The sequence below is a fragment of the Budorcas taxicolor genome, chromosome X (assembly GCF_023091745.1).
Source record: "Budorcas taxicolor isolate Tak-1 chromosome X, Takin1.1, whole genome shotgun sequence".
Lineage (NCBI taxonomy): Eukaryota > Metazoa > Chordata > Mammalia > Artiodactyla > Bovidae > Budorcas > Budorcas taxicolor.
The window spans coordinates 43669248-43681352 of record NC_068935.1 but is presented as its reverse complement, the minus strand read 5'-3'; the positions used below and the strand labels follow the sequence as shown (position 1 = coordinate 43681352).

General features: G+C 42.3%; 1 protein-coding gene across 1 annotated transcript in view; it reads right to left on the bottom strand.

The window, feature by feature from the left end:
* LOC128069938 (integrator complex subunit 6-like) overlaps positions 1–11849 on the bottom strand; it is a 54966-nt gene extending 43117 nt beyond the window's left edge. The window contains exons 1-2 of the mRNA XM_052663193.1: positions 11639–11849; positions 11421–11498 (exon numbers count right to left, since the gene is read on the bottom strand). Of these exons, the coding sequence (XP_052519153.1) occupies positions 11421–11498; positions 11639–11749 (189 nt within the window). The 5' untranslated portion in view covers positions 11750–11849. The remainder of the gene's footprint in view (positions 1–11420; positions 11499–11638) is intronic.
* Positions 11850–12105: the final 256 nt, after the last annotated feature.

Sequence of the window (12105 nt, the reverse complement as noted above, 5' to 3'; positions counted from 1 at the left end):
TTCACCTCTTACCAACCTAACTAAGCAGCAGGGGGATAAAGCTATCTGGTTACGGCAGAGGAATGGCTTGAAGAGAATGGGAAATCTGGCTGAAATGAGAAGTGAACCAGGAGAGGAGGCACTGGCTGATAGATAAAACTCTGTGAAGGCAGTAGGGTGCATTCAGGCTTTTTACAAAACCACTGCTGCCTCTCCCGCAGGTTGTGGATTAAAGGCAACTAAATGGCTACTGTGTACTACATCGGCTGTCTTTTGTTCTCCTACAAGAAAAACATTTTCAGGAGACTGACAGAGTGAAGATGACATATCAGTTTCTGGAGACCACTAAATAGCCAAAGACCACCCTGTTGCTTTTTCAAGCCTGTCATTCTTCCTACAGGGCCTACTCAGCCTAGGCCCCAGTCCTCAACCTCTACTCCCAACTATCTCAAGCTCCATCAACTGAGAGTCCCAACAACTCCATATCTTTCCCTCAGTGGGGGCATAATCAAAGACCAAAGCGTTTCACAGAAAAATGTACCATGATGTTCACCTACATAGAGTCAGAGAAATAGTCAAAATGGTAACACTAGCAGTAATAATTTTCATTCATCGAGTACCTGCTCTAATATCGGGCTGGCCAAAAAGTTTGTTTGGGTTTCCATACAATGTTACAGAAAAACCTGAACTATTTTTTTGGCCAACCCAATATCACACATTGTTATCAAAAGCAACTATAAACAACAGCATGATAATTCTGTCTAAAATACATGATTCTAGGAAATATCCCACAATTAGAAAATACCACTGAGAAGTTATTAAAAGGAATATCCTACCATAATTGATAAAAAGTGAAGTGGCTCGCTACTTAAGACTCTGGAATACACAGAGACGTAAGTTACTATTCAACCACATTAGTTAACCTTTCTGGGCCCCAGTTTCCTTATCTGCTAAGTGGGGATAATAGTAGTACCTGTGATTTAGGTTTGTTGGGAAGAGAAATGAAATAAGCACTGTACATTCATTGGCACATTGCCCTGTACATCAGCATTACTCAATAAATGTCAACAGCTATTATTAGAAAGCTATTATATTATTGTTTATTATTACGGAAGTAGATATAAGTCAAGTTATATCTGTGAAAGTCAGATAACATCTTTGACTATAAGATAAGTTTCAGAAGGATTTATAACTAGGGCTATAAAATGGCTCCACATCATATACACGTTGTGTGTTAGTCGCTCAGTCGTGTTTGACGCTTTGCAACTCTACGGACTGTAGCCCACCACGCTCCTCTGTTCATGGAGTTCTCCAGGCAAGAATACCTAAGTGGGTTGCCATGCCTTTCTCCAATATACATGTTATTCACCAGCATATCTGTACTCTCACTCAGGCTCAGAATTAGATATTGGTATTTATTCCTTAAATGGGACCCATTACAGTAACAAAAAATAACATTGTCACTCCTGTAACCACCTTAGGAATACTGAGCTTAGAGAAAGTAATAATTATGGGAACCCTCCATTGGCTTCACTTGACAACCCCCTTCCTTTTAATGCTACTAATGACTTCCCATGATACAAGACAAGAGCTTTGCTAGGGAACCTCAAGAAAGCCTTCAACAAGAGCATTGATACAAACCCTTCTTTGTTTCTTAGGTTTTACACTATGCCAAGCTAAAGAATTTATCCTTTATCCTCTTTTTCTTGATGAATACTGTTCTTGGGAATTCTAGGGCCAAGTAGCTATGTGAATCTAGTAAGGGATATGTTACATATTTCTAATGACACTAGAAGCATGGAACATTTCGTGCCACTGATGAGCCACATATTACAAACAGAATTCTAAATTACTATAGTCTTATTAGGAGTTCACATATATATTCTTTTGTACTTAGCCCAGGAAAAAAACTTCTAACCCAACCAGTTGGATCACCAACTACATCCAAAAGTCGAAGCAACCAAACTGGCTTTCAATACAAACAAGAATGGGATGTTTTCATACTTTTGCCCCAGGGCCAAGGGTTATCAACCCATCAACTCTGAACTGTATGATAACCTTTCATGCACAAATGACTCCATTATGGAAGTGCTCATTTAAAACAGAACTTTGAGAGAGAGGATCCTCGTTCAGAAACAATTTCTAGGACATGACTGTCATAAATATATGAAGAAAAAAATAAAGACCAACAGTGCTGTCTAATAAAAATATAGGGTAAGCCACATATGTAGCCACGTTTTAAAAATACAAGCGAGATAAATATTTAACAAAGTATATCAAAAATATTGTTTAAATTTGTAGTCAATATAAAAATTCTTAATGATATATTTTACACAGTTTTGGTACTAAATCTTCAAAATCTCACATTTAGTTTATACTTACAGAACATCTTGATTCCAACTAGCCACCTATTCAAGTGCTGAATAACCACATGTGGCTAGGGGATGCTGTCCTGAATGGTGCAAATACAACCAATCTAACGTGAATGACTGTTATATCTGAAGAGTCATACCTGCCCTCACTGCCGTCTCAGCTCTTCACCCTCATTGCTGGAGCTCTAACAGTGTCCCCACCCCTCTCTGGGACTACTAGTCCACCTGGAACTATGAGGAAGAAGGGGGGAAAGGATGTGTTTTAAACAAAGCACCTTGGAATCCCAACTCCATTTCCCAGTAGAAACAATAGCAAACACAATAGTTCAATGGATAAGTGGCATTAAGGGTTAAATAGGCTTTCCTGGGGAGGAAGGTCTGGGAACCTAATCACCATTTAGAACACTGTATCCAGGAGATAGTGTGTTCCAAGCTTCCAATAGGCACACAAAGGGACTGCCTGGATCTCTCATCTACACTCTTGGTAAAAGGGTGCTGAAAGACATGTTTACAAAGACTTTCTCATTGAAGTACTTAAATTAAACCAATTGGTTCCCTTCTTCATCCCCGTCCTCTCTTCCCCACACACAGAGCGTCCTTCAATCCTGCCTTTCTCTAGAAAGCACATTTGTTCCTGAAATGTGGACGAGCTGTCATTTTGGAACACTCTGTGAAAGTGAGAACCCTGTATTCGGAGTAGTTGTCTTCTTGAAGCAAAGGCAAAATGTAAAGGACATATGTGCCCTTTCCATATGGTTGCCCTGTCCTTCCGCAGTCCCTCCTGCCCCCCATCCCAACCTCAAAGTCAAAAACTTTCAAGTGACTAGCATTCATGCAAAATGGGGCAACTTCAACTACATATTTTAAATCTCTCCCACCTTTCATCCTCCCCTCTCCACAGCCCATCTCAACACAGGCTTCTGCCTCATCATCAAACAAGCACACAATCCTTACCTTGCTGCTGCTGCTGCTAAGTTGCTTCAGTCGTGTCCGACTCTGTGCGACCCCATAGACAGCAGCCCACCAGGCTCCCCTGTCCCTGGGATTCTCCAGGCAAGAACACTGGAGTGGGTTGCCATTTCCTTCTCCGAATCCTTACCCTATTTGTCTTCAAATCCACCTCATAGCTCTTCCTTTCAGGAGAAATGTACAAACTCTAGCTTGGAGGTTTCAAAGCCCTTTTGCATCCAATCTCAGCTAGCTGCAATCTTGACTGGATAAACTGAATTAACACTGTGTCTTGTCAATCTTCCCTCCCTCACCTCCAATCTGTTGGTTAAGAATCCACTGTTGTTGACATCCCCCATACCTTACTCCACATTTTCCAGTCAGCTTCTTCCAGTGACTATTCTCAAGACCCTGAGGATTAAGACTATATCTTTTACTATTCCAATCTCCCCTTGGGCCAAGTTTTTCTTGGAATTACCTTAGGCTCCAAGTATAGTATAGTATAGTCCACAGAGGGTGCTCATTGATCATATGGTTTATAAAAGCCTAGATTGCTGTAGTAGCAGTCCAATGTCAGACTTCTCTTCCAGAAACACTATTTTGGTCATATCACCACAATAGTGGTAAAAGTTAGACCAATGGCTACCTTCAGGAGAGGAAGTGATTGCAAGAAGCAAGCAGCACCTTCTGGACAGACGGTTAAGGGATCAGAGTGGAAGTTGTTACACTGTTTGCAGTAGGGGTGGGCAGAGGGGCAGATGACTTTTGACAGTGTAGAATGAAGAATTGAGGCATGTCAGGCTAATCAAGCAGAGGGAACCACATAAGCAATGATACAGAAGCAAGAGGCATATTAAGTCTGAAGAAGATGGTCAAGTTCTTATTGTGGTTGGAGCCTGAAGTCCAGGAAAAAAGCGTGAGGAGACACTGTGGGCAAAGCCAAACTAAGGAGCAGGGATTTTATTCTGAAATATAATGGGGAGTCAGTGAAGAATTTTTAGTGTGGGAGTGAGTTTTTATTTTACTTTATTTTATGAATGAGCAATCTAGTGGCAATGAGGGTGAAGAATCAGAGGTGAACAAGACCAGAAGTAGGGAGACCAAGTGAGTGGCTAGCTGCCACAATGGTCCAGGTGAAGACTGTTGAAAGTTGAAACAAGAGAGGAGCAAATAAGAATGAATGGATAGGGACTTCCCTGGTGGTCCAGTGGTTAAGAATCCACCTACTAATGCAGGGACACAAGTTTGATCCCTGGTCCAGAAAGATCCCACATGCCACAGAGCAACTAAGTCCACGCCATAACTACTGAGCTTGTTCGCCTAGAGCCCGTGAGCTGCAACAAGAGAAGCCACTGCAATGAGAAACCAATGCACCACGACTAGAGAGTAGCCCCTGCTCACCACAACCAGAGGAAGCTGCACACAGCAACTAAGACCCAGCACAGTCAAAAATAAATAAATAAAATTAAAATCAATAAAATAGAAACTTGAAAAAAAGAATGAATGGGCACGAGAGAGGTTTAGAATACAGAACAGACAGGACTCCATAATTTTCTCAGCATTCCACAGTCATCTTCCAGCTTGCACCTAACCTGAAAATAGCAGTGTTAATTCCCTTGACCACAGAGTTAGTCTTCCACCAAAACTTCCCCACTTTTCTCTCTCTTCTTTAAAACAAGGAATATTTTTTTGCTGCAAAACTAAACAACAAACAAAAGTGCACATAAATATAGTGGTATACACATGACTGGTAGAGGGTTCTCTGTATAAGCTTTCACTAAAGTTCTAATGGCAGAAAGCAAAGAAGAACTAAAGTACCTCTTGATGAAAGTGAAAGAGGAGAGTGAAAAAGTTGGTTTAAAGCTCAACATTCAGAAAACTAAGATCATGGCATCTGGCCCCATCACTTCATGGCAAATAGATGGGGAAACAGTGGAAACAGTGTCAGACTATTTTGGGGGACTCCAAAATCACTGCAGATGGTGACTGCAGCCATGAAATTAAAAGATGCTTGCTCCTTGGAAGAAAAGTTATGACCAACCTAGACAGCATGTTAAAAAGCAGAGACATTACTTTGACGACAAAGGTCCATCCAGTCAAGGCTATGGTTTTTAGAGTAGTCATGTATGGATGTGAGTTGGACTATAAAGAAAGCTGAGCACCAAAGAATTGATGCTTTTGAACTGTGGTGTTGGAGACGACTCTTGAGAGTCCCTTGGACTGCAAGGAGATCCAACCAGTCCACCCTAAAGGAAATCAGTCCTGAATATTCATTGGAAGGACTGATGCTGAAGCTCCAATACTTTGGCCACCTGATGCAAAGAACTGACTCACTGGAAAAGACCCTGATGCTGGGAAAGATTGAAGGCAGGAGGAGAAAGGGACGACAGAGGATGAGATGGCATCCTCATCCATCCTGATCCCATCATGGATGGCATCACCAACTCAATGGACATGAGTTTGAGTAAACTCTGGGAATTGGTGATGGACAGGGAGGCCTGGTGTACTGCAGTCCATGGGGTCACAAAGAGTCGGACACGACTGAGCGACTAAACTGACTGACTGAAAGTTCTAATTCCTCCATCTTTTACTCTTATATAAAGAAAAAATGCTATCAGTCAGAGTACTCCATTCCTAAAATTCCTTCTAGTAAAATATATTTAATTTATAGGCTGGATAAAAATCTGGAAGCATTCCCTTTTTAGGTATGTATGTGTAATTGATATATAAAACTGTATTCATTTAAGGTTTTCAACATAATTTGATATTTGTATACAGTGCAAAATGATCACCACAATAAGTCTAGTTAATACTCATTGCCACATAAAGTTACAACATTTTTCCTTTTTTCTTATGAACTTTTAAGATTTACTTTCTTAGCAACTTTCAAATATACAATATTATTAACTATCATCAGCATACTGTACATTACATCTCATGACTTTTTCATACCTGGAGGTTTGTACATTTTGACATCCTTCACCAACTTTGCCCACCTTCCAACCTTCCACCTCTCACAACCACCAATCTGTTCTCTGTATCTATAAGCTTGTTCTTTTTTTGTTTTGTTTTCGATTCCACATTTAAGTAAGATCATATAGTATTTGTCTCTCTCTGTCTGACTTATTTCACTTGACATAATGTCCTCAAGGTTCATTCATGTTGTCACAAATAGCAAGATTGCGTTCTTTTTTATGGCTGAATAATATTCCATTGTATGTATATACTATATTTTCTTTATTCACACATCAATGAACACTTAGGTTATTTCCATTTCTTGGTTATTGTAAATAAACTGCAATGAACATGGGGGTGCATATATCTTTTCAAGTTAATGTTTTCATTTTCTTCAGATAAATACCCAGAAGTAGAGTTGCTGGCTCATATGCTACTTCTAGCTTTAATCTTTTGAGGAACCTCCATACAGCTTTCCACAGTGGCTGCACAAATTTACATTCCCTCCTCCCTTTTCTCCAAATCCTTTCCAACACTTGTTATTTGTTGTCTTTTTGATAACAGCTACTCTAACAGGCCTGAGGTGATATCCTATTGTGGTTTTATTTGCATTTCCCTGATGATTAGTGATGGTGAGCATCTTTTCATGAGCCCTCTGTCCATCTGTATATCTTCTTTGAAAAACTGTCTATTCAGATCTTCTGCCCATTTTAAAAATCAGATTGTTTAGTTTTTTTCTGCTATTGAGTTATGTGAGTTCTTGTAATATTTTAGATAGTAACATCTTATCAGATACATAATTTGCAAAGATTTTCTCCCATTCAGCAGGTTGTCTTTTCATTTTGTTGATTTTTTCCTCTTTTTCAATTTCAAAATAATGCTTCAAATGGCTAGTGAGGAAGGTGAAAAGGAAACATGGTCAGGGAAGAAACAACTAATCATAAAAGTAGATGCACCACCTTTGTAGCATTTTGAGTTTTCGATGCAATTGCCTCTGGTTGTTCTCACAGGCTATGTTACTGCTGCTTCACCCAAAAGCACTTCCTTAGCTTCTAACCACAGTGAAAGGCTCCCCTAAAAGTCACTCCTTTTCCAAATTAGGCTCACAAAACATACTCATGGGCATATGAAAAAGTTAAGCTGTAGTTAAAAATACCAGTAAATGTTTGCAATAAAGATCACTTTAAAAAGCACAGGTTCACTTCCTAAATCTGTAAGCCAAAATGCTGCCTTTTGCTGATACATGTTGACAGAGCCACACAGATATCAGTAAGTAAGGCTGGCTATAGGATGTGAAAAAGCAACACTCAAGGGAAATTTTTACTTTTACAAATGCTCTCTGTTTCAAATTACAGACTTGGGATATTTCTTTGAAACATCTCTCCCTATTTATATTTTTAAAAAAACACTTCTGTCTGCGATGTACACATGTGTTTCAGTTATTTCTAGAAAAATGACTCCGTTCTATGTTTAAAAAAATAGTATTGCCTTTAATAAAAAGAAATCACTTTAAGAAAGTAGCTTCAAACATCAAACTATGTTGAATACTTATCTACTCCAGTCTCACGGCTCACTTTCTTCTTGATGCCCTCAATTTGCTCAGACTTAGTAGTAGCGACAAGCTTACCTCTGCTATTCACTGAATAAAAGGAAATTATGACTCATAGCAAAACAAAACATACAAGACAGCAGAACCTCAGCCAAAACTATTAAGAACTATTATACCAAAAAAAGAGAAAAGAAACCCATCCCACTTCTTAAAACCATGTATTAGTCTTATAAGGATACACTGGAAATTTTAAAATATTAAACAGCTTCAACCTAGCTGTGTACACTAGAGATAGCATTGTATAAATGTAGTGTTAACACTTGTGACACTATGTATAAAATGTGTCTACAAAGCAACACTTGAAACAGATGTAGCACAAAATACTTGCATTTCATATGCCTTTTATATGGTTCCCCAAATCAAACTTACTTCCACCCATGCCAAGCTGACTGCAAGTAACAGGTATGACTAATTTAAAAAGAGCTATGCAGTAAGAAGCTAGGAAGTCCTGGGTGAAACACTATATTCATATGCTTAACAGTACACTTTAGTGAAGAATTCCAGTCACAGTAACTTTTCACAACAAGATTTATTGTCAGAGCTTGTAAGTGGATATACTGGGAATAGTTCCACGCCTGTTAGGGAATAAACCTTCCAACCAAATGCACAACTCATGCCTGTTACACCACCAATAAAATTGAATCTTCTACTAGGAAAAAAATCAGTTTTGCAGTGTTTACAGTTGGACATAACCAAGACCTGAGAAATAAGTAAGCAGTTTCTTTGACAAGAGATAAAGCCCTCCAACTGTAGAGAAACCCAAAAATACACTTCACATTATTCTGCAGAAGAATAAGTTACAAATAAAATCTCATCTAACATCACTTTGCTAAAAGGGCCTCAGACTCCTAGGGAAGAGTGAAGTTTTAAGTAGAAACTAAGATGCCTGCTGACAGTCAAATAAAGACCGATTTGATAATTGGTGTGACAGAAAACAGACATTTATGGCTCCCAGCTATCAGCAAGTGAAAGATTAGATTAAATTTTAAGAAAAATTCACCAGATGTTCTAAAATTTCAGACCTTCCAAAATGATTAGGTCCTAGAAGCAGAAGAACAAATAGTTACCACATGCTGAGGGGAGGGATGGGGTGGGCAGAAAAAGAGTGACTGAAAGGGACTCAGAGAAGAAACTGCTGCCAAAATATGGCATATCATTAGCAATTCAGTTATAGACAGCAAAATGACAAGAACATCACTAAAATCAGTAATTGTTCCCTAGCACATGTAGTTATCATGTAAGATTAAAAAGAAAAAAACCTGAATGACTTTGGAAAAGCGTAAGGAAGAGGATAGCTCATGATTAGCAATTGAAAGTATTAATCAAAGTGTCTTCACATACCTGTCCACATAAAAAAAAGATCAAAGCCAGCTCAGAATGTTTTTTACTTCAGGATAAAATGTAGTGTACAAGATTGCAAGATAAAAAGAGCTGACAGATGAAATTTCCACTAAAAAAAAAAAAATTCAACTTTTCCCCTTTGCCCACAGAACTACCTGGAGCCTCTAAAATACCATGGGTAAGTTACAAGACCACGAAAAATTTTAAGTATGAAGACTATGTGGCTACTGGGAATAATTCATAGAACAAAACAGATGGAAAAGGTAGAACTCAAAAGTAATATAGTACACTGTGATTACAATGCTAGGTTAAAAAAAACAAAAAAAAAACAGCTGTGATGATGAGGGGGCCCAGACTTTCTTTTTCCTTTCCAAAGATTCTGTAAATATTGCCATAAAAGCTTTATAGATCAAAAATAATTTTTCATCTATGAGTCTTGGCATTCAGCAAAATGTTAACTAAATTATTCCTTTAAAGAAAAAAAAAGTCTACTGCTTTGTAATTTATCCTGTTTACTATTTCAAAATAAGGAGGATTTTAAATGGCCACAGTACAACAGTGGGTTCTTATCTGTATTAGTACTCCAAGGGTGTAGACCTTCATACTGAAGATGGACAAACATCTGCTTTTCTATGTGGAAAAAAATGGTCACACCCTTGTAGGAAACTGACATGTTAAAAAACTTATGGCATTCTTAAAGATGTCTACTTGCTCCATTTTTCTAAATAGATAAATCAAAAACGGAAAACAAAGCATTAAAACCAGAATGGTTTTCAGGGGAACCTACTAATCAAACTGTTAACCGAAGATACGAGTTACAAAAGTAAAGTCTCTCTTTGGTTTTACTTCTGAAGGAACGCTCTCTTTAGCCAACTATTCAGTTTGGTAGGTTCCATTCTTTTAAACACCTCACTCGGCTAAAACGGATTATAACACACTCAGTGCCTCCTCGGCTCTGTTAAGAGAATTTGAGTAAAAGAGGGCATCTAGCAAAAGACGTCAAGGATTATGGTAATATATGTTTAAAATTTCAATATGCAAGCAGGACTCTTAAGCAGGTTGCATTAATAGTCTGAATTCTATTTTATCGGGCCACTGCAGGCAAAGCAGTTCTTTATCTCCGCACCATCAGGATGAGGGCTGGAAGGTGAAATGCTCCCTACTTCTCTCCTGCAGGTCAGAACCCCGTGGATCAAGTCATCGAATTTGGCTATTGTAACTGCGCACAGCGAGTCCTCCCCTTCCTTCCTTTCTCTTCCCTGGACAAATCCCTACGTGACTAACACAAACCTAATTTATGATGTCAATAGGTAGGCCAGGTCCCCCAAAAGCTCTGTCCCCGCGGGTTCCGACTAGGCATCTCCCCGCCCCACCCCATCGCGGCTTGGGTGGAATCTACAATGAAACACCAACAGTAGCTAAGGTAACAGAGCCGGGGTTAACCGGACCGACACAGGAGAAGCAGTGAACAGGACTGTTTCTGCGGGCCGGGGGGTTGGGAGGCTGGCTCCGCGGACTGATTTTCCATTGGGTGGGGGTGGGTTAGAGACCACAGACGCACAAAAGCAGCAGTCTAATCTTTGAAGGCCGGCGGCCGGCTCTGCCACGCTCTCAGCAGGAAGGGGAGGGGAGCGGGAGGAAGAGAGGGAGGAGAAGCGGCGCAGGGCGGGAGGAGTGGGGAGGAGGGGCCGGGGGCGGAGCCCGGGCGCCAGGAAAACCCGCGCGCGAGTCCGCAGCACCTCGGGGCGGAGTAGCCGGCGCCGTCCGGCCCCTCGGCCTCCACCGCGCGCGGTGCGACCCGAAGGGGCGGGCCCGTCCGCAGCCTCCCTTCGCGTCTCGGGCCCTCCTTCTCCTCTCCTCCCTCCCCTCCCTCCTTTCCATCTCAGCAGCGCCCTCGGTCTCCCTCTCCGGTTCATACAAAAGCAAAATGTCCGCCATCTTCCGAGGCAGCTGTGCCCGTCGCCGCCACCAGCCCGGCTCTCCTGCGGTTTCTCCTCGGGGCCGCCCCTCCCCCGGCCCCCTTCCCGACCCCAGGCGCCGCGGCTCCTCGGAAGCTGCGGAGTCACCACTCCCCCCGCCCTCGCCCCCACCCCACCCCGCCCTGCCCGCCCCGCCTGGCGACGCAGGACCGCCTCGGGCGGGGGCAGGGGGTCTCGACTGCCCAGGCCGACTGGCTCCTGCTTCCCGCCCGGCCCACCCCCTGGATGGCCCTTTACCTTGATGCAATACGGGGGTTCGTCGTAGGTGACCAGCATGTACCTGTCTCCGCGGCTGGCCGGATCCCGGGCACGCAGCTACAGGACGAGGGATGACGGAGGGGGCCGCGAAGGGAAGGGGGTGGAGGGGGCGATACCAGCGTTACAGAAGCACCTAAATCCACCACCAGCCCCATCCTTCGGGAACTCTCCCCATCTCTCCCCTCCCCTCCCTTTACCTTCAAGAATAACTCCACAGCGCCTTTGGCAATATCCAAATAGGAGGTGCCCAGGTCAGTGCGCTGGTTCATAGAGGCGGACGTGTCTATGAGGAACAGCAGGATGGGCATCTTCCCCCACACCCCTGGCTCCGCTCCCCACTCTCTTGGCCCTCTTGCCCTCACTGCCGCGTACTGCCACCTGAACCCTCAACTCTCGCAGAGCCAGGGTGCAGGGAGCAAGAGGAAGACGGGACGGGACGGATGGAACTGCTCCTGGCCTCCTCTTTTTGCAGCCCCACCTCTTCTCCCTCCAAGGGAACTTGAAAATGTGAGCGTGTGTAGCCCTCAGGGCCCTCCCCCTTCCTCTCTTCTGGCACCACTACTGCCGCTGCTGCTGCCTCAGAGACTACTACCCGAGCATCCGTCCACGCTCACTGAAGCGCTCGCCCCAGACTGAGAGCTGTCTCTGTTCACCGACACACAAC